The 23,721-nt window shown below is 38.3% G+C and overlaps 1 protein-coding gene across 1 annotated transcript; it reads left to right on the top strand.

Annotated features, from left to right (window-relative positions):
* The first annotated feature begins 3,063 nt into the window (after positions 1-3,063).
* On the top strand, positions 3,064-23,689 carry BTG3 (BTG anti-proliferation factor 3). Its single transcript, XM_030329583.1, has 5 exons — positions 3,064-3,196; positions 6,555-6,733; positions 10,564-10,701; positions 16,479-16,686; positions 23,015-23,689. Exons 2-5 carry the CDS (start codon positions 6,561-6,563, stop codon positions 23,252-23,254), a joined length of 759 nt encoding a protein of 252 aa, XP_030185443.1. The 5' UTR covers positions 3,064-3,196; positions 6,555-6,560; the 3' UTR covers positions 23,255-23,689.
* The last annotated feature ends 32 nt before the right edge of the window (positions 23,690-23,721 follow it).

Here is a 23,721-nt window from a genome sequence, read left to right as displayed (position 1 = left end):
GGCACCTCATCAAAATAAAAAGCTTCTGCACAGCGAAGGAAACAATCAGCAAAACTAAAAGGTAACCGATGGAATGGGAGAAGATTTTTGCAAATGATGTATCAGATAAAGGGTTAGTATCCAAAATCTATAAAGAACTTATCAAATTCAATACCCAAAAAACAAATAATCCAGTGAAGAAATGGGCAAAAGACATGAATAGACACGTTTCCAAAGAAGACATCCAGATGGCTAACAGACACATGAAAACATGCTCAACATTGCTCATCATCAGGGAAATACAAATCAAAACTGCAATGAGATACCATCTCACACCTATCAGAAAGGCTAAAATGAACTCAGGTAACGGCAGATGTTGGCAAGGATGCGGAGAAAGAGGAACCCTTTTGCACACTGCTGGTGGGAATGCAAACTGGTACAGTCACTCTGGGAAACAATATGGAGGTTCCTCAAAAAATTAAAAATAGAACTACCCTATGACCCAGCAATTGCACTACTAGATATTTATCCAAAGGATACAGGAGTGCTGATTCACAGGGGCACATGCACCCCAATATTTATAGCAGCACTATTGACAATAGCTGAAGTATGGAAAGGGCCCAAAGGTCCACTGATGAATGCATAAAGAAGATATGATATATTTACACAATGGAATATTACTTGACGATCAAAAAGATTGAAATCTTGCCATTTGCAACAACGTGGATGGAACTAAAGTGTATTATGCTAAGCGAAATAAGTCAGAGAAAGATAAATACCATATGGTTTCACTCATATGTGGAATTTAAGAAATAAAACAGATGAACATAAGGGAAGGGAAACAAAAATAAGATAAAAACAGAGAGGGAGACAAACCATAAGAGACTCTTAAATATAGAGAACAAACTGAGGGTTGCTGGCAGGGTGTTGGGTGAGGGAATGGGCTAAATGGGTGAGGGGCATTAAGGAAGACACTTGATGGGATGAGCACTGGGTGGTATATGTAAGTGATGAATCACTAAATTCTATTCCTGAAATTATTATTATACTATATGTTAACTAACTTAGATTTAAACTAAAAAACAAAAACAAAAAACACTTGTACTAAAACTATTATACCTATTAACACACAGTATTACTGAGCATTAGAGTTAACTACGGAAAGGAATCAACTGTGAAAGAAAAAGTACGTATTAATGGATAATTGTATTAGCTCTGCTTCCCTCTTCCAGACTCCTAAAGAGGGTCCTCCCCTCCTAAAGAGGGTCCTCCCATGTAACACGACCAATTCTTTTGGGCTTTTGTCATTCAGAATCAGGAAGAAAGACAGCTGGGGGAAAAGATCTAAAGCACACACCCAGGGCTGGAGAACAACAGTAGGGCACATTTTGAAATACAATACAAGCAGCTATCTTGTGTGAGAACACAAGATGAGAGAAAAAAGAGATATGTTTAAGATATGTTGTTTGTTATTTATCTGCTTCACAGTGTTCGGGCTATGAGAATTTTTAAAGAATTATTTCAAAATTATACCTCAGATATTTGCCTGTGTATTTTGAATATGGTCCTGATCTAAGACTGGACCATGTGGGTCACAGATTTATAAACATCACACAAAATACTAATCTCAAACTATAGAAATTTCTGGACAAATTCTGAGTATTTGTAGCTATTTTATGAAATTGCAGAGATAAAAGCCTTAATCAGTAAAATAGCCTCAATCAGATTGTTAAGAGTTTAGAATGATGGAAACACTCTCCTATCTGCTAGAACAGTCCAGGGTGTAAATATCAGTATCCTCTTTAAATCGACCAATAAGGAACCATAGATAGAACAGTATAATTTTTTTTAACAAATAAAAGCTTATTGTATTGGCTTTAGAATTGCCTAATAATAAAAAAAAAAAAGTGCTTTGAATCTTGAATCACCAGTATCAGTAATAAAAAATAAAATATTCATAGAATAGGGCTGAAAACATGCTCTCAGGCCTAGAAGGCAGTGAAGAATCTGGTCCACCTACAACTTGAACAATCAGGGCTTGAGCAATTTACATGTTTTAGCTGGAAACAGTGAAAACTGGCTCTCTTTCAGTAATAATTTTTAAAAGAAGTACCTTGTATTTTTCTAGTCTGATGTATTCACGTACTTTCGCAAACCTAATAACATGGTGCCAATTCCATGTAAAAGATTGGAGAGATGCTCCTCCTTTTCTTCAGAACGTTAAAATGTACCTTTTCCACATTTGTATTTGCTGAGATTAAGCTCTGTGTTTGGGAAGCCCTTGAGTAGAAGTGTCTCAGAAATAGAAAGCTCGGGCTCCCAAGGTTTCATTCATTTGGCTGACATCCCTGGAGCCCGTTCCTTGCGCAAGACACTGAACTCAGTGCCAGGCAGGTACACCGGTCTACAGGACGTAGTCCCTGTTCTGAAGGAGCCACTGGCCTGGCCAGGGAAGGGCCCAACTAGGGGTTCTAAACAAACAACCTAAAATATCACAGAGCGGCTGCACAGTTGACGTGCCTGAAATTACCCCAAAGACGAGGATCAGTCCACAAATGCAAAGTCTTCCTTCCATCTGATACGGGTCGCCACCCCACCTCTCAAGAAGAGCTGAAGCAGAGCGCTGGGTCTAGAACTCATGGCCCCAGATTGTTAGGGGGCAGGTTGGCAAGGAAACACAAGAGGGGGAAGCGGAGGCTCAGGCGCGACCCCCGATGGCGACGCAACAGGCAGGGCGGGCGGGGGTCGGTTCGGCCCTCACCGTGATCTCAACGCAGGATGGAAGCACGAGGTGCTGTGGGCCTCGCCGTCGGACCAGAGGGTCTGTCAGCGCGTCGCGCGGCTCGGGTCTCAGGGTCGGGCTCTAGGCGAAGCCCCGCCCCCCCCCCCTCCCCGGCTCCTCCGCCCCCGCCCCCTAAGGCGCGCGAGCCGGTCCCGCGCGGCGCCAACCCTTTCCCGGGTCATCGCCCCTCCTCTCTTCCGGGCCGCGAGCCCCCCGCGCGTCGCTTCAAGGCTGCGCTCGCTCGCGCGCGCGCGCTCTCCTGTCCGCCCGCCCTCTCAGCGCGCGCTCGGCCGCCCGACGACGCGGGAGCCACACGCTCCGGACTAGGCTAGCTGCGCTCGCTACCGCCGAGCGCTGGCCCGCTGAGGCGGCGCCCTCGGTTCCCCGCCCGGAGACGGTCGGGGTCGCCAAATCTGCGGCCCCAGGGCGGCGGCGGTAAGGAGACCGGGACGGGGGAGGCGGACATGGTGGAGCCGAGGGCGCCGGGAGGAGGGTGGTCCCGGCGACCAGAGGCCACGTCGAAGGCTCGCGGCGGGCGGCGCGCCAGGGAAGGGGGAGGAGTGTGGGATCGAACCGGATTGCATCGGCCCTGCTCGGCAAGAAGGAAGGACTGTGGACCGAGGGGGGCGGCCCGAGAGGGTTTCCGCACGACCCTCGGCGGGATGGGGACGGAGGAGACGCCGCCTCGAGGCTCCTGCCACGTTTCCACCGCGCGTTATCCTCCGCTCGGGGTGGGCGACAGCCTTGCTCCTTCCCACCACCCTTCCGCGTCCGTGCGTTTTCCCAAGCCGGGGACCCGGCTTGCTGTCCGGGGGGTCGCGCCTGAGGGGAGCGCCGTCCTGGAACCCAGGGCCCCCCGGAGGCTGGAACCTGGCCGGCGGCCGCGGACTGCCGGGCGAACGGGAAGACGCACCCCGCGAGGCTGTTTGCGGGGGAGGAGGGGAATGGGGCTCCAGGGCCCTTCCCCCGCTTAACTCGGGGAAAACCGCGATTGCAGAAGTTGGACGCGCTCGCAGGCCGTTCTTTCCAGAGTGGGTGGAGATGTTTGATGCCTACTCACCTAGCACTCTTAAAACCCAAGCGTGAGTGCTTAGCAGCAGGTTTTTGATGGCTTAAAAAGTCCGAGTCCCGGCCCCGTGGGAAATCCTGTCTCTCCTCCTCGCCCGGAGCCCGCTTTGTAACGCCGCGGAGGCTGGTCAAGGGCTCCTCACCCCCACGGCCGGGATCCCCGCTTCCTCAACCTTGGGAATGTCTATCAGGAATATTTGTTTGTAGAAACGGTTGCGATTAGCCTTTCGTTACAACACAGGGAAAAGTGCAAAGTTATAAACTCCTGGAAGGCTGAGCTTGGTTTTCCTTTGGATTTTGTGCACGCCGCTGTGAGCAGAGGAGCCTGTGGAACAAAGTAGAACTTGAGCCGCCGCCGCGGTGACTACGTCCCAGGATGACGTCACCGTGCGATATTTAAAATGGGAGCTTTTCGCTCGCGGTGTGGGTGGAGGAATTGCGGCTACTTAAGACGCCTTTGGTCTTACTGGACCTGCTTGCTTCCAGTTTCTCTTTCTCTGACTTTATAACTACCTCGTTTACCTTTTGGTACTCCCAGAATTCTAACTGGTGAGAGTGGGTTAATTTTTCTGCTATTCCAGGCATCATTCCTTCAAACCGAAAAAAAAAAAAAAAGTAATTCCATATGACTCATCCTGTGTTACAACCAATAGCAACCACTAAGTGGTTCTTTCCTTCCTTTTTTTTTTTTTTAATTTTTGATAGGAAACAGAACAAAACAAAAATGAGAACAAAACCCTGAACTCAGATATGTAGAACGTAGTAGACAAATTTAATGAATGAGAAGAATGATCTAGTTAAGAATTCAGTACTTTAGTATGGTTCCTTGTTTTCTTTGGTGAGATGGAAGCTAACGTAGTTCCATCAAAAAGCAACTTTCATCTCAAACCGTATATTAAATTGCAAGTGGGCTATCTTTTCCATCCTAATGCGGTGGAATATAAATACAGCCTTATGAAGTGGAAATGGCTCAACATTTTTTTAGGAGTACGCCTCACAGCAGTTGCAGAAGGCAGAGATTGTGTGTACCTGCACGCTCTTATATGCAACCTAGTACCTGTTGTCTGGTAGCTGGCATTCTGTGGTTCCAGGAGAAAGGTTTGGGTGTCTTCCCATCCAGGATCAGAGTGGGTATGGCTGCCAGCACACTTCTCAGATAACTAGAACTTCTTTCACAGTGAGATCCCTTGTTTGAATTTGCACAAGGAGTAAAGGAATCATATTATGAAGAGGGATTTTAAGAGGTGTGAGAAAACAAACGTGTGAGAACACAAAAACTATCAGTTGGTTAGTTGGTTTTTATACTAAATATAGCAGATGCTGTATGTCTTTAATAATTGGCTCTGGAAAGGGTGATACTGCTTGGTAAATGCAGCATGTGAATAACTCCAAGTTACTTCCAGCAGCCAAATGAATGAGCTCATCGTGTAAAGCCAGAATATACATCGAAACAATCCCAGGACAAGGTTTTTGCCTTTATGGATTAATCAATGATAAATCAGATCTGCCATTTAAAGAGTCTTGAGGCAGTTCCAGAATGCAGCTAAATCTCTGTGATTATTTCTTTTAGTTTGATTTTTCTGTAGATGACCCTGAATTTCTGCTCTCTTAAATATGTTTTGATAGAGCCACTATTTTTGGTCATATCTTTTAGGCAAATAGATATCTGTTCCTGAAAGAATGCTTATAATAGAAACTCATTGCTGAATTTTTTCTTTATGTGTAACAGCTTTGTTCAAATAGGATTCACCTAGCATACAACATACACATTTAAAATCTACAGTTCATTAGTTTTAGTATATTCACAAAGTTGTGCAGCCATCACCACAATCCATTTAGGACATTTTCTTCACCCTACAAGGAAACCCTGTACTCACTGACATCTCTCCTCCTTTCCCCTATCACTCCTGCCCCTAGACCACCAACCTACTTTTTGTCTATGTAGATTTGCATATTCTGGAAAACTCCTATAAATGAAGTCATACAATGTTTGGTCTCTTGTAACTGCCTTCTTTCCCTTAACACAGTGTGTTTGAGCTTCACCTATGTTGTAGCATGTATCAGTATATCATGCCATTCTTCTTTTTGTTGCTGAATAATATTCCGTTGCATGTATATACCACATTTATTTGTCCATCAGTTGACAAATGTCCATCAGTTGAACATTTGAGTGCTTCCACTTTTTGGCTGTTATGAATAATGCTAATATTGACACTTGTGTACACGTTTTTGTGTAGAAGTAGGTTTTCATTTCTTTTGGGTATATATAGCTATGAGTGTAGAATTGATTGGTCTTATGATAATTCTGTCTAATGTTTTTAGGAATTGCCACTGTTTTCTATAGTAGCTATACAATGCTGGCTTTCAAAGTGGACTTGTGTTTTAAAGTTCAGATTATTTCACAAAATTTTAAACTTAAATTATTGTAGCTAAATGTTGACAAATTTAGTAAAAAGTATATACTATCTCTGATTTATTTTAGCCAACAGGAGCAATTTGGTGTGCTCTCTTTATTGAACTTCACAAAGCTAAGTGATACGGTTTTTAGATAGTATTATTATAAGGTCTTTATGGTATAAATTAGTGGTTATTTTCCCTCTTCCAGATCTGAGCCAATGAAACAGAAGATAAAAGAAGGGAAGCTGTGGAAGAGGGGTATTTTGCAGAGCTTTATCTTCCAGTTTTTATGTTCCGTTTTTTGAGAAAAACTGTTTTATCTTTGCAGGGAAAGATGAAGAACGAAATTGCTGCTGTTGTCTTCTTTTTCACAAGGCTAGTTCGGAAACATGATAAGTTGAAAAAAGAGGCAGTTGAGAGGTTTGCTGAGAAGTTGACTCTTATACTTCAAGAAAAATATAAAAATCACTGGTATCCAGAAAAACCATCAAAAGGACAGGCCTACAGGTAAAGGATTAAATTGGACAGTTGGATTGGACTAAGTGGAGAGGCTCATAGCACCTGAAATGAGTGCAAGGCCAGAGGACTGAGGGGGTATCCAGTCCATTTCTTTCACAGTTTATCTGCAAAATACAGAACTCTGGGGTGACTTTGGTATTTTTTTCCTTACACATTTTAAAATACAAGTATTTGTTGTTGGTGTCCCACTGTCTGGACTTGGGAGGCCAATACTGTTGGCTTATGGGAGTTAGTCTTGTGATTGTAGTTTGGTTTCTGCTTGAGTGGATTTCTTTATGTATCACAGGTACTTGAGGGTTTTCACAATTCTAGAAGATCCCTAAAACTTATCCATAAATGGGCACGGTAAGAGTTGAGAGAAATGAGTTTTCTTTGTTTCTGCAAGTGAGTTATGTGTTACACATTTTGGAAAAAAATAAAAGTTTTATGGCAAAAGAGAGCTGAGTATTAGACACCTAATGCATTTTGACACAAGAATAATTGCATTTATACTATGCATAACTCTTTATGGTAGAAACCACTATAACTGTTTTATTGATGAAGATAATTTGTTATGATCTACAACTGGTAAATATTAGCTCTGCGTTTTAAAGTCAGGTCTCACTGACCCTAAATTCTTTAGGGCTTCTGCATACCACAGTTTAACCGCTGCCTTGTCTCTGAGAGGGAAAATAACTCTCACTTGCAGCTGTCTGTTGTACTCTGGTTTATAAGTTACATTTTTAGGGGCGCCTAGGTGACTCAGTTGGTTAAGCATCTGACTTCGGCTCAGTTCATGATCTCACAGTTCATGAGTTCAAGCCCCACTTCAGACTCTGTGCTGACAGCTCAGAGCCTGGAGCCTGCTTCAGATTTTGTGTCTCCTTCTCTCTCTGCCCCTCCCCTGCTAGAACTTTCTCTCTCAGAAATAAGTAAACCTTAAAAAAAAAAGTTATATTTTTAGCTTAAAGAGCAGGCTCCTGCAAAGCATGTCCTGGCATGCTAATTCCGTGGTATTTATGTGACCACTGTATTGAGAACCTGGGTTCTACTAAATGAACTCAGCTGTCAAACCGTGCCCCATTTGTGGAGGTGGCCACAAAAAAATGAAACAGTGTGACTACAGAAATTCTTTTATTTATACATATTGCTGCCCCCATCAGCACTTCTGTGCTTTGATGTAAAAAGGACTTCATTTCATTTGCTGAGCTGTAGCAAGTGCAAGACTATTCAGGGAATCTACAAGGGAAGTGAAAATATGATTTGTTTAGTTCTCATTTCCTAGAAGCCACAGGTGAGCATGTATTCTATTGAAAAGAAAAGAATCAAATTTATTGATGTATTTTCCTCTTCATTTTTATCCAAGGAGGTTTCCTAGTAAATTGGAAAATGTGGCGAATTAAAGTAGAAATGTGGATGTTCTATATAAAGCAGACTCAATATATTTTTTATCTTCTCGCTTGATTCTCTTAATTTTTTTCTGCACATCTTCATATCTGATAGAGTGAACAGCTTTTTTAAGTTAGAGCTGTTGAGGCTTTTACACTGATGTAATTGACATTGGACAAAGACTTTTTTGGAAGTGCCAAGACAACTTTTACTATTACTGAAAAAGGAGACACTGTCAAGTAAATGCTTAAAGGTCAGACAGTGTACAGTTTCATTTCCATTAATTCTAAAAACTTGAGGAAAAAAATTAGCTAAACAGGATTAAATTGGCATATGATCAGAAGTATCATTATTGAGTCATTTTGAAGCTGTCTTTGAAGTAGAAAACTATTAGACTTAATGGTGGGTTGTTACTATTATAAAAATGAATAGAATATAGGATTAACCAGTAAGAGTCTTGAATCCATAGAGTAGGTTGTACGTGTTCATTTTCTTCTAAAGTGTTTATAAATTAAAATAGTTTCTCCACAATATATACAAATAAGAGGCGTTTATAGGGCAATTTGGCAATATTATCAAGATCTGTAAAAATACTCCTACTCTTTGAACAGTAAGTCTCCTAAAAATCTCTTCCAGAAGTATAATCAGAAATGCAGATAAATATGTATGAATATGGATGTTTCTTTATAATTGCAAAAAATTGGAAATAACTGTCAACATTAAGTAAATGATAGACTATTTTTATGCAACTTTTAAAATCTTGTTTTTGAAGACTGGCTAATGGATGAGTAGTCACAGTATAAAGAGTTTAAAAAAACAGCACAAAAATATGTAAGGTATGCAAATTTTGTTGAAGCAGAGTCTCTAAGCATCTTTATTTACATATATATTTTTTAAGCTTAGAGTCTACATCATCCTTACTGTAGATAACAAAAACACATACATCTATCTTACCTATAACTGCTTTTGATCCTAGGGCACATGAGGCTTTTGAATCAACATACACAGCACTACAATTTGTAAACATAGGACCATCTTAAATAAAGGAACAAATAGCATCTTACCTGCATAAAATAATTTTTTCACTCTGATTAGTACAGACAGAATAGGGTATTTAATAAAAGAGATTTTAGAGTCTTGTCCAGATTTGACCCTTGAATTCACCACTTTCTAGTTGTGATGTTGGGCAAAATACTCAGACTCTGCCTTCTTTTTTTCTTACAGTGGGGAAGTGGTATCTAACTTACAGGATAATATGAAAATTAGAAGAATTAATACATGCGAAGCATCTAGTAAACTGTCCATTTTATAGTAAACTTTGAGAAAGAATTATTTAGAAATCTGTATTCACTGTTAATGAGAATTTTTTCAGTTTTAAATGAAAATTGACATCAACTAATAAAATAATTTTTAAAACTTTAAATAGCATGTTTTTCTATTCATATTGTTTTATTTAATGGTATAATTACTATTTTTCAGCAAACTTGTATGTTCCATATTTTAGAACTTTGGATCTGAGGAAGAAGTGAAATGACTTAATCTGAATTCACCCAATAAATAAGTGCTGGGACTGGTACTAAAACCTGGGTTCTCATGATTGATTTCTTAGTTGTAGGCATTAAATACTTTTATTGTACCCACCATTTCTGTTACATAATCAAAATGCTTAAATAAGTATGTATTTTTGCGTTCATCCTGGGAGTCATCTTTGAGCATTCCATTAGGTAGAGGTGGTATTTCTTAGGTTTAAAAAATGGAACAGAGGCTACATTGGTTTAAATTTTTTTTTCAAAAAAAATTTTTTTTTCAGTTATTCTGACAACTTTTTTTTTTTTTTTTATGAAAACCCTTTGGTAACAAATAAATGAGATAAGCCAATAATACTTTGGACTGTATTTTAATCTTAACTATGTGATATGAATAGTTCTGTGTGTTAGACTGATTCTGTATTTTAGAACAATGATAGGTATTTCTTAACACTTATTATCTGGGATGTATAAGCAAGGAAATGATCAAATCACAAGAATTTGAAAATATTTTAAACATTGGTTAAGGTCTTTTGTTAGTTGTGGAGATTTTGTTATATAGTAACTTGGCCTATTAATACTACCTTTAGAGCTCTAAGTAATTTCATGCAACTTTAATACTCCTTGCTCATTTCATGGACCTGTGAGATTGAGTAGTTTCTGGCTAAAATGAGGTAGAGTCAGTTCTTCAGATTTCTCTGGGCTCGCACAGAAGCCCTCCTCTTTCCACCAGGCTGAGTAGTCTTGTTGATGCTTCCTCTTTGCCTTTAGTTCGCATTTATTATCTACTTAGGATACATATGCTCCAGCATTCTCCGCCAGGGTTTGTTTGTTTTAAATTCACATTGGCAAATACTAGTAATATAATGAGGTTTATGATTAAGATTCAATTAAAGCTATTAACATTATTCTACTTTGTTGTAGATGCATTCGTGTCAATAAGTTTCAGAGAGTTGATCCTGATGTCCTGAAAGCCTGTGAGAACAGCTGCATCTTGTACAGTGATCTAGGCTTGCCAAAGGAACTCACTCTGTGGGTGGATCCATGTGAGGTGTGCTGTCGGTAAGTTCTTGAGTGTGCCAGCTGAGAGGATTACCGTGCTGGAACTGATTTTATGAAATTCTCTCAGGTATTGCCTGCCTGTGTATCTTTATGGCCAGGTTTTTGCTTTCTCAGTTGTGAATTTTGTAAAGTAATCTGAAGGTGAAGGGCTGGTTACATTCCTGTTTTACAGCTAAAGAAACTTACAGCTTAAACTTACTTACAGCTAAAAACTTGGGGTACCTGGGTGGCTCAGTTGGTTAGGCATCCGACTTTTGCTCAGGTCATGATCTTGCAGTCTGTGAGTTCAGTCCCCGTGTTGGGCTCTGTACTGACAGCTCAGAGCCTGGAGCCTGTTTCGGATTCTGTATCTCCCTCTCTCTGCACCTCCCCTGCTCACGCTCTGTCTCTCTCTCAAAAAAGTAGATAAAGATTAAAAAAAAAAAAATTTTAAGAAACTTAAAAACTGATTGGGCAGGGTTTTTATGGTTCTTTCTACCAAGAAGTTTATTATACACCAAAAAGCAGAATTTAGATAGCTAGACTCCTGTAGGTCAATTATTTTCTTTCATTGGTGGTGTACATGTCTTTCCCATCTTCAAATAAGAAAATAAGTTAATTCCAAATAGTACTGGATAATAACTTTTGGTTGGGGCACCTGGGTGGCTCAGTTGGTTAAGCTTCGTTTTGGCTCAGGTCATGATCTCACGGTTTGGGAGTTCGAACCCTGCACCCGGCTCTGTGCTGGCAGCACGGTGTCTGCTTGGGATTCTTTCTAACTCTCTCTCTCTCTCTCTCTCTCTCTCTCTGCCCTCCCCTCCCTCTCTTTCCAAATAAATAAATAAACATTTAAAAAGTAATAATAATAACTGGGGCGGGGGGGTTCTGTTTGTTTCTACTCTTGCCTCCCTCTTTCTTTTTGGTTTTTAAGTGACCAAGTAATATTTTCATGGTTTTGTTTTTATAATGGAGATTATTTCTACTCTTCTAATGAGCAGAATTATACATAGGTGAGTGTTAGGTATGATATTTAATTGAACTCCATTTATTCTAAAAGCATTTATTGTGGACCAGGCATTCTTAGTTTTGGGGTTTTAAAAAAATGAAAGTGGCATTCTGCTATCAGGTGTTCAAAGTGTAATAAGGGAGAAGAAAGAACAAGCAGATTACAACAGGGTGATTTATACTATAATAGATAATATGTACAAAATGCAGTAGTTGGTGGCACAAAGAGAACGTTACTGCCTCTGCTGGGCAGTACACTGCTAAGTGATATGTGAGCTGGGTGGAGAAGGATGCAGTTGACTAGGTGACAAAGTGGGAAGGACATTTCCATGCAGGAAGAAAATAGGATGAGTAAATTCTTGGAATCCCTGTGAGTAATTTCCTACAGCTGTTCCTTTAAGGTGTTTCCCTTTGGTTTTAAGTGCACTTCACCCGTTGACTATATATAGTAGAGACACTTTTTGATGCAACCATAATATATTCCAAAGGTGGACTATGGAATTTGATCTGATCTTCAACAATAAAAGTAAAGATGATGACATGTCATGCCAAAAATACATGGTAATTCTTCCACCAAATTATTCTGGACCACAATGGAGTTATTTGGTAAAAGCTGCTGTTGTCAGCTTATTCTGTAGGAAACTTAGGTACTAGATTCTTCAACACTTCTTCTCAGAAAAAAGGAGAGCAAGACATCTCAAGTTTTGGTCCAAGAAGGTCAAACATTTTTAGATTCTGGGACTAATTAAGGACTCCTTAAGCCAAGGTGAGACTTTATAGACTTTGGCCACTGAGCCCCTGCTGAGGACCTTAGTATACAAGAAATAGTTATCACAAAGTTACTATATTGAATTGCTTACTTTTTTATTAGGCCTGCACTTAGATCCTGACTCTTATTTAACACACAGTTCTTTTAGTTGGTTACATAGGTTTTCAGCCATAAAAATTATAAGCAGTGTTTGAAAGGGGCTTTTTCATGTAGTTATAAAACTACCAAAAAAAAAATACCATGTAGTCTTAATGTGGAGACAGGAGCAAAAAAGCTAAAGAGTTGGCACAAATGTATTATCACCCAATCAAATAATGAGTATTATTTAATATAATGATCTTGAGTCATTAGGGAAATGTTTCTATGTCCAAAGATGTGTTTAAGAATTTGGATAATTGTAGGGACTCCTGGCTGGCTCAGTCAGTTAAGCATCTGACTTCAGCTCAGGTCATGATCTTGAGGTTTATGAGTTCGAGCCCCGCATCAGGCTCTGTATTGACAGCTCAGAGCTTGGAGCTTGCTTCAGATTCTGTGTCTCCCTCTCCCTGCCCCTCCACTGCTTGTGCTCTCCCTGCCCCCCAAATAAATATTTTTAAAAATTTTAAAAAAAGGTTGGATAATTGTATAAACATTTTGGACATATTTATTTGAAATGACTTAACTAAATCTTGGCACCTGAAGATGAAATCTCTAAATAGATCGTCTACTTAGGTGGATACTTCATTGCTTAATAATGCCAGATAATGAAAAATTATTGTTCCTTCATCTTATTAATATAAGAAAATCTTTGCATTCAGTAGCTTTATAATAATTTTACAGGGGCGCCTGGGTGGCGCAGTCGGTTAAGCATCCGACTTCAGCCAGGTCACGATCTCGCGGTCCGTGAGTTCGAGCCCCGCGTCGGGCTCTGGGCTGATGGCTCAGAGCCTGGAGCCTGTTTCCGATTCTGTGTCTCCCTCTCTCTCTGCCCCTCTCCCCCGTTCATGCTCTGTCTCTCTCTGTCCCAAAAAATAAATAAATGTTGAAAAAAAAAAAATTAAAAAAAAATTAAAAAAAAAAATAATAATTTTACATACAAGTAAAATTTTGCCAACAATTGACTGTGATGTGATATTTTTTCACAGCTAATAGAAGTCACCCTCAAGGGCGCCTGGGTGGCTTGGTAGGTTAAGCGTCCAACTCTTGGTTTCGGCTCAGGTCATGATCTCACAGTTTTGTGGGTTCGAGCCCCATGATGTGCTCTGCGCTAGCAGCACAGAACCTGCTTGGGATTTTCTCTCTCTCTCTCTGCCCCTCTCTATTTCTGTCAAAATAAATAAATAACAACAACAACAAAAAGAAATCATCTTCATTATGTGATAACAGAACTCCAAAAAGAAAGATGTGCTAGTGATTGAGTAGAGGTGATTGCTCTAAGTTAATAGAGGAGATTGCAATATTGATTAGTACTTTGGGACCAAAACTATAGAGATAAACATTCTGAAAATTAAAGCTGATCTAGCAGTTATATAATAGAACAAATATCTGAGTCATTAATAATAACTCATTGGTACACTAGAGATTAAAGTTATGAAAAAATTGAAATGCACTCAAAAAAGAACATTCTTCATAGTATCACTGAGTTATTCCATCAGTATAAAATATTGGAAGTGTGCAAGGATTGTTGGTGTAGTTAAAAGGTTATTGTTTAATGAACTATGTGAGGACATACAAAATAGATAATGGATCCTTCCTACAAAGAGAATGCCTGCGAATGGGTGGCAGCTTTATTATCCACTCAACATTCTATACCTTTTTTTTTTAGAATTTCTATTATCCTTTTCCTGATCTAGAGCATTAGACACTATTAATGTGTTTCAAATTAACTAAATGGACTTAATGTTTAGCAGCATGTGGTTGAAAAATGGAAAGTTTAAAAGTTGTCCGTTACTAATTGTAAGGCATTAACTGCACACTCTAATGTTAAAATAATCAACAGCTTCACTTAATATGAGAACCCTCATACCCAAAATACTACAGAGGGAAAGATGCAGAACCTAATTGAACTAGCTGATCCTTCATTAGATGTCTGCCCTTGATTTAGGTTTCAGTTTCTACAGAGGCAGGGATTTTTCTCAAATTGCCTGCCTTTCTGTTTTACTTGAATTTTGACTCCATTAATGGGCAAAAACTGAAGGTTGGCCTAAGCCCCTTGTTAATATTGCTGGCATTATTAACATGAATTAAGCTTTGTATTGAAATGTGTTGAGTCTTTAATATATGGGCAGGATGGAGAGGTAAATTTCCATTGCTAAAACTATATTATAGTTTTAAACTTGAAATTATAGTACAGGAATTCTGTGTTGTGAACAATTTGCCCAGCTTCTCAGGCATCTTATAGCAGAGAATCACTAGCTGAAAACCAACCAGTACCCAGTCAGCTCTCAGCTTTCTTGCCTAACAGACAGAAAACCAAGGCCTAGACACGTTAAATGACTTGCCCCTTGTTACAGAGCTAGTTAGTGGGAGAGCCAGAACCAGAAACATGTTCAGTGCTCTTTCCACCATCTAGCAACTCTTTTTATGAAGTAAACTGGAAAAGAATAGAAAAGGGAGTTATGTCCCATATTAGGTAGCATTTATGGCCCCCTTTCAGCCTGTGTGAGAATGGAAGACAGCACAGCTATCTAAAGAAATAGAACTCACCTGTGAGACTGCATGATTTCTGTAAAACTTTCAAAGGCTTTATTGCAGTTTGGCCTTTTACTTATTGTACATATCCTGATTCAGAAATAATTTGAGATAAGGATTATCTCAAAATGAAATTAATTTACATAGTTAAAATAAACCCTGTTTTTCTGTCAAGGTTGTTTTTGTTTTTTTAAGCTTAAAATCACTTTGTCTTTCTAACTTTAATCATATGTTGTATAAGAACTGCTTAACAATCCCATTTCCTTTGTCCTTAACACTTACTAGAAATAGTTTCATAGTGTATATGCTGTGTAGTCTATGTAAATAAATTTGTGGGTTTCTCCTATGCTCCACATAAAAACTACTGGTTTTACTATTCTTTATGTTATTTTCCCTCATTGCAGAATTTATTTTCCTTTTCTTGTTTCTATTTTTTTTTTTTTTAACATTTATTTATTTTTGAGAGACACAGAGCAAGACAGAGCACAAGCAGGGGAGACACAGAGAGAGGGAGACACAGAATCCAAAGCAGGCTCCAGGCCCCGAGCTACCAGTACAGAACCCCATACAGGGCTCAAACCCACAAACTGTGAGATCATGACCTGAGCCAAAGTTGGACGCTTTGACTGACTGAACTGCCCATGCGCCCCCCTCCCGCCTTTTTTTTAGTAATCAACAGCCAAAGTTACATATACCAATTATTTTTTTTAGCTCAAGGCTTTAAAAATATTTTGGCAGAATTAAAAGGCTCATTTTACTTTTTTCAAAAAATTAAGATGAGAAGTTTTCCTGGTAAGCAATATAATTCAAGCAAAACCCCTTTATTTTCCTCAACAGTAGTGTTTGTTTTCCAGTTGTCTTAGTTCTCATTTTTGTCAGTGTGGATATAGGCAACTCAGACCCTCTTTTAATTTAATAATGGTAAAGTAAATCTCAAAGGAAATGTCCAGTTGATTTGTGACTTGAATCACTAGTATCTATATTATAGTAGTCAGCTAAAAATACATTAGAAAATCTTACTATATAAGCCAGGTTAATGGTACATACAAAAATGTAATCAAAACAGTGAATTTCTCATAGATATTTTAAACAACTATTTTTGTTAGGAGGCAGTGGGAAAGAAAATTGAAGAGAATAGAATCACTTATTATTTGCACGTAAGTAGGCCAGAAGTAGAAAATCATGGCTGACCTGTTGGCCTGTAGGTGGGTTACGTAGGGTTAAGTTCTGGGAGTGTTCCTTCTTTGCTTTGGACCGATGGCATGTCCAAGCCTGTTTAATTGTTTTTATGGACAGTTTCTTGCTTTTGTTGATAGTGCTTCAAGGTGTGTGAATTTGTTTTTTTAATTTTTAGGTATGGAGAGAAAAACAATGCATTCATTGTTGCCAGCTTTGAAAATGAGGATGAGAACAAGGATGAAATCTCCAAGAAAGTTACTAGGGCCCTTGATAAAGTTACCTCTGATTATCATTCAGGATCCTCTTCTTCAGATGAAGAAACAAGTAAGGAAGTAGAAGTGAAACCCAATTCGGTGACTACAACCCCAAGTCCTGTGTACCAGGTAACCATGGATCAGCTCTCTATTAAAGGTCATGAGCATGGCTTGCCATGTCATTCCAGGTAGTCCTGCTCATGTTGTTTGGGGTTTCTGATTTGAGATTTTGAATCCTGGTTCTTGCTTTTGTACACTAAAGGAAGCTGCTCCTGAGATGTAGACGTCCTGAGTCACTTTATCAAGGGTCTGCTTTACTACTACTCAATAAGTAGGATAAAAACATTCTATTTATTTATTTTTTAGGATGAATATATATTTTTAATTTTAACAATATATTCAGAAAAATTTATGTATTTTTAAATTTTAATTTGATTTTTTAAATTTAATATATATATATTTAATTTTTGACTTGAGAGAGCAAGCGAACGGGGGAGAGGGGCAGAAGGAAAGACTGAGAATCTTAAGCAAGCTCCTCATCCAGTGCAGAGCCCAACTCAGGGCTGGATCTCACAACTTTGAAATCATGACCTGAGCCAAAATCGAGAGTTGAACGCTCAACCAGCTGAGCCACCCAGGAGCTCCTAGAATAAGTATATTTTAAAAGGTGTGTCAAAGAGAGGCCCCTGGGTGGTTCAGTTGATTAAGTTTCTGACTCTCTGTTTCAGCTCAGGTCATGAATTCATAGTCTGTGAGTTTGAGTCCCACATCGGGCTCTACACTGACAGCTCAGAGTCTGCTTCAGGTTCTTTGTCTTTCTCTCTCTTTGCCCCTCCCCTGCTCTTGCTTGCACTCTCGCTCACTCTCTCAAAAATAAACATTTAAAAAAATGTGGCAAAGAATAGAAAAAAACCGTGGTGATAAAACATTCCTGATTTTTTAAAAATCCTTATTGTATTAAAAAATAGGTATTCATTTTTTGTAGCCTTCAGCACTTCTGATTAATACCATTGGGTTTAACTTTATTCTCCCCATGATTCAAGAGAAACTTCACTGAATAATACGGGAGTTAATTTTTCACTCAAGTCAAAACAATATCTCCTTTACTTACAACAGTGGAAGAGTTACATAGCTACCAGGCACGCACTTACAAATTTGTTCACTTATTTATTATTTATACCCCACACACCAAAGAACGTTTAACATACTTTTAAAAATTCTTGGAGTGCCTGGGTGGCTCAGTAGGTCCAACTATTGATTTTGGCTGAGGTCATGGCCCCATATCAGGCTCTGCACTGGGCATGGAGCCTGCTTAGGATTCTCTCTGTCCCTCTCCTGCTCACAGGCACTCCCTCTCTGAATGAATGAATGAGTGAATGAAATATATATAGTACATATATATAAATATATATAAGCAGTTCAGTGGGGAAAGTCTTCAAGAACTGGTACTAAAACAACTGGATGGTCTATATGGAAAAAAATGAGCCTAACTGCTATTTAATGTACTTAATATACTCTTAATATACACACATCTATATATACATATATATATACACACACACTTTTAATACAATAATAGTCTTCAACAGAAAAGATAAGTCAAAAAATGTTAGGAAATCTATTCAGTTGAGCCTTATTTGTACTTTTTTCCTATTTTGAGGGTTGTTTTTTTAAGTTTTTTAATTTATTTTGAGAGACAGAATGAGCTGGGGAGGGACAGAGAGAGAGTGGGGACAAAGGATCCGAAGCAGGCTCTGTGGTGACAGCAGAGAGCCCGATGAAGGGCTCAAATTCATTAACCATGAGACCATAACCTGAGCCAAAATCGGACACTTAACAACTGAGCCACCCAGGCACCCCTGAGTTTATTTAAAAATGTACCTATTTTTATTAATTTCACCTTATTAGTTAGATGTGATGAAACATATCCAACATATGGAGCGTAGGATTTGGGCTACAATGAGAATTTCAGGCTAATGAGTAAGAAATTAGTGTTTTAAGTATGAGAAACTAAATCTTTACATTCACCATACATTTATATAATGAACATACTTTCAGTATACTTTAGTTTTTTATTTCTCTGGGGTTTTGTTTTGTTTTGTTTTGCTTTGTTTTTTCAGTTGTTGAATTATCCTTCCTAGGCTTGTGAGGGAAATTAGGTCTGATGATTATCATTTTTAGGGATATATCTATATATGCATATTGTAAGATAACATGCACTTTTAAAAAACAACTTAAAGCAATGTAAAAGAGTATGTATGATATATTCTCCAAATTACTGTTGTTATATTGCCTGGAATTCATTCACACATGGCAATTTTCATACTCAGAATTTTATTGTTACTCAACAAAGCAAGAAAGTAAGTCTTAAATTGAACTGATTGCTGCTGATTTTTTACAAGTAAATTGACCTTTAATTTTTAGATTTTCCTTTTAAATTAAATTGTATTTATTTCTCCCCATGTTAAGAAACTTTTAGGGTAAAATTAAACAAAGGCATGGAAATTGAAGTGTCTTTTGTGTGCTTTTAAAATAAAATATTTTTCCTTGACAATTTTTCATAACAGAGAAGCTTGACTGTTATAATCTATTGTGTAGAAAGCTGGTGCAAGTGACCCACTTTAATCTTTTCTTCCTATTCACTTTTTCATCTTGAACCTGGTACTGCTAAAAGGTTTTAAAAGGGGAGTTTTCAAAGTAAAGATAAAAAGTTCCTAGGTTAGGATCTTTTTTCTCTTAGAAGTCCATTTTTTGAAAGATACCCCAGGAAATTACTAATTAAGAAGTCAGGATTATATGGTATGGGGTGCCTGGGTGGTTTTAGGTGGTTGAGTGTCCAACTTTGGCTTAGGTCATGATCTCAGTGTCTGTGAGTTCGAGGCCCACGTCAGGCTCTGTGCTATCAGCTCAGCCTCGAGCCTGCCTCAGATTCTGTATCTCCTCTCTCTGCCCCCTCCCCTGCTCATGCTGGGTCTCTGTCTCAAAAACAAATAAACATTAAAAAAAATTTTTTGTGTGAAGAAGTGAAAATACTGTCATTTCTCCCCAAATTGATCTATAGATTCAAGGTCAGTATCAATCAAAATCCCAACAAGCCTTTTTCTAGAAAGTGACAAATTGATTCTAAAATTTATAAAAAAGGAGAATAAAGTTAGAGGCCTTACACTAATATAAAGCCATTGGTGCCTGAGTGGCTTAGTCAGTTAAGCATCCGACTCTTGATTTCAGCTCAGGTCATGATCTGGTCCATGGGATCAAGCCCTGCATAAGGTTCTGTGCTGATGGTGAGACTGCTTATGGTTCTCTCCCTTCCCTGTCTCTCAAGGTAAATAAATAAACTTAAAAAAAAAAAAAAAAAGACAGTGTAGATTTAAAGATACACAAATACATTAATGGAACAAAATAGAGACTCCAGAAATAGACTTACATATGTTCAGTCTTTTTTTTTTTTTTATTACTAAAGTATCAAAGCCGTTCAATAGGGGAAAGTCTTCAAGAACATGTACTAAACCAATTGGTTAGTCTATTTATGGAAAGAAATGAGCCTAACTACTGTCTGACATGATACACACAAAAAAATTAATTTGAGATAGATCATAGACCCAAACATAAAAGCTAACTCTGACACTTCTGGAAGAAAATACAAAAAGGTATCTTTATTATTTGGGATAAGCAAAGATTTCTCCCAAGGGATATAAAAAACACAAGAAAAGAACTTGATAAATTTGACTTCACCAAAATTAAAAATCTTTACTCATCAAGACAAGCCATTAAGAAAATTAATAGGCAAAGCATAGACTGGGACAAAATAGTCTCAGTACATACATCAAAGGACTTGTTTCCAGAATATACTTTGTAAATCATTCCTATAAATCCATAATAAGAGACAAATGACCCAATTAAAAATAATAGACAGAAGATGAGAGTAAACACTGTACAAAAGAAGTTATATAAATGTCCAGTAAACACATGAAAAGGTGCTTAACCTCATTTATCATCTGGGAAATGCAAATTAAAACCACAATGAAACACTGCTTCCAGAATGGCTGAAATTAAAGTCTAACGCCACCAACTGTTGGCAAAGATGTGAAGTAGCTAGTCATAAACTGTTGGTGAGAGTATAATGTGGTACAACCACTTTGGAAACTCTGGAACTTGTTAAATATGCATCTCCCCTATTACCCAACAATTATACTCTTAAGTATTTAGAGAAATGAAAATATTTACAAAGCCATGTATTACAATGTTTATAGCAGCTTTTTTCATAATAGTAAAATGGAAAACAACCCAAATGTCCATTAACAAGTGAATGGAAGAAAAATTGTGAGGTATTCACAAAATAGAATAATAGTCAACAAAAAACAGGAAGAACTAATAATACTAAATACAATATGGAAGGACCCCAAAAACATTTGGTTGAGCAAAAGAATTTTGCCATACACAAAGAATACATGCTGGCTGATTTTTATTAAAGGTCACAGACGGAAAACTCTGGTGATGGAAATCAGAACAGTGGTTGCCTGTGGTGTATTAGGATTAACTAGAAAGGGTAATGTAAGCTCCCGAATTTTGTCGTCTTTCTGACAGTTTTAAAACCTTACCAGCACCCCAGTGTAAAAAGAAATGAAAACATTGCATTTTTCTGTTTGTTTTATAGGCCAATTATTTGAACTCTAAATTCTGCCTTATTTCCCCATTATTATATATAATCAAGAATTAACTGTATTGGGGTGCCTGTGTGACTCAGTCAGTTAAGCATCCAACTTTGGCTCAGGTCATGATTTTGCGGTTTAGACCATGATTTTGCGGTTCACAGGTTCAAGCCCTGTTTCGGGCTCTATGCTAACAGTTCAGAGCCTGAAGCCTGCTTTTCTGATTCTGTCTCCCTCTCTCTGCCCCTCCCCTGTTAGTACTCTGTCCCTCTCTCTCTCAAAAATAAATAAAAATGTTAAAAAATTTTTATTAAAAAAGGAATTAACTGTACTAAGGTTATTCATTGAAGCATTGTTTTATTTGTTGTGCATTGTTTTTTAATAGTAAAACATTGAAAACAGCCTAAATGTTCTATCAGTAGGACACCAGTTAATTTAGTTATGGCATAGTCATTGCATTACATCTAGCTGTAAAATAATGAAAAAGGACGTTATGTATTGATATGAATGTCTTTTAAAATATGTGTATAGATGTATGCCTAACTATTATATGCATGGATTGATTCTAAGGGTATACACAAAAAAAATAGTGTAAGTTGCCTCTAAAGGGTAATTGGGTAGCCAGTAATCAGATAAAGAGGGACTTTCCATGTATATGCTTTTATACCTTTTGTATTTTCTATCATATGAATGTAATTGTATACAGACTATAAGTTTTAAAATACCTGTACTAAGAGGAACAGATTAGAAATCAGAGAATTCAGGGGCACCTGGGTGGCTCAGTTGGTTAAGCATCCCACTCCTGATTTCGGCTCAGTCATGATCCCATGATTTGTGGATTCAAGCCCCTCATCTGATCAGTGCAGAGCCTTCTGGGGATTCTCTCTTCCCCGTGTGCTCTCTTTCTCTCCCTCTCACTTTCCTTCTCTCTTCTTTCTCTCTCCCTCAAAAAGAATAAACATTTTAAAAAGAAAACTCAGAAACACATAGTCACAAGGTACAGCATTCTTAGCAGGGGTGTACAAAATTGCTGATAACTTTTTGAGTAATGTGGACTTGATGTCCCATTTGACTTAGGGGATAATCTAAGACTGTAGTTCCAAAACACAAACTGGTTGTGTCAGAATCACCTGAAGTGCGGTCAGAGTACCTGGCCTCTATTCCTAAAAGATTGTTATTGTTCAGTTAGAGCAGGGCTAGGGCATAAATGTATTTTGTGTTTAAAAGCTTTTTTAGGTGACTTCTTATTAAACAGCCAGCTGTGGAAACCACTGGTCTGAAACATGATGTGTCCTTTCAGGCTTCCATTCATTCTGTTTTGATCTTTCCTGCTTGTTTTAGAGTGCTGTGTTTTTTATTCATTTTCATTCATTAAGAAAACTAATCAGGGGCACCTGGGTGGCTCAGTTGGTTGGGCGGCCAACTTCAGCTCAGGTCATGATCTCACAGTTAGTGAGTACAAGCCCTGCATCGGGCTCTGTGCTGACAGCTCAGAGCCTGGAGCCTGCTTCTGATTCTGTGTCTCCCTCTGTCTCTCCACCCCTTCCCTGCTTGCTCTCTGTCTGTCTCTCTCTCTCTCTCAAAAATAATAAACATTAAAAAAAAAGAAAAGAAAAGAAAACTAAGCAATCACCTACAATATATGAAATTTCTAACATATTTAGATCTGACCATAGGAATGTTATTTAGACCTACACTTAAGGGTAGGGTATGGGTGAGTGGTTTTGGTTTTCTTTAGTGAGTAATCTGGAATAATGTGACTGATTTTTCCTCTGAATTAACTTACTGTTTCCTCTTTCATGCAGATTTCAGAATTGATATTCCCACCTCTTCCAATGTGGCACCCTTTGCCCAGAAAAAAGCCAGGAATGTACCGAGGGAATGGCCATCAGAATCACTACCCTCCTCCTATTCCATTTGGTTATCCAAATCAGGGAAGAAAGAATAAACCGTATCGCCCAATTCCAGTAACATGGGTACCTCCTCCTGGAATGCATTGTGACCGGAATCACTGGATTAATCCTCACATGTTAGCACCTCACTAGCTGCTTTTGATTCTGTTGGTGTCAATGTTGAGAGAAGGTAGAATAAGCTTGACCACATATTAAAAGTTCATATTCATATAGTAGTAAAGTTAGATGGGCCAAACCGTCAAACTTATTTTTATAGAAAAGTTATTGATAATAATCTTTCTTAAAAAAATATATATGCACTTTAGATATATTGATATAGTTTGAGAAACTTTATTAAAGTTAGTCAAGTGCCTGAGTTTTTAATATTGGACTTGAGTATTTATATATTGTGCATCAACTCTGTTGGATATGAGAACACTGTAGCAGCAGACGATCTGTTCTAGCACCTTTGAGCATTTATGGAGAATATGTAAGTTATTTATACACAAGGAAATCTATTTTATGTCATTGTTTAGAAGAATTGCGTGAAATCATGTAGTTGCAAATAAAAAGTAGTTTGAGGCATGATGATGTGTGCTTCTTTTCTATGCATAAAAAAG

Source organism: Lynx canadensis, chromosome C2 (assembly GCF_007474595.2).
Source record: "Lynx canadensis isolate LIC74 chromosome C2, mLynCan4.pri.v2, whole genome shotgun sequence".
Classification (NCBI taxonomy): Eukaryota; Metazoa; Chordata; class Mammalia; order Carnivora; family Felidae; genus Lynx; species Lynx canadensis.
Note: the sequence above shows the minus strand (reverse complement) of the source record. Positions and strands in the feature narration are given on the sequence as shown.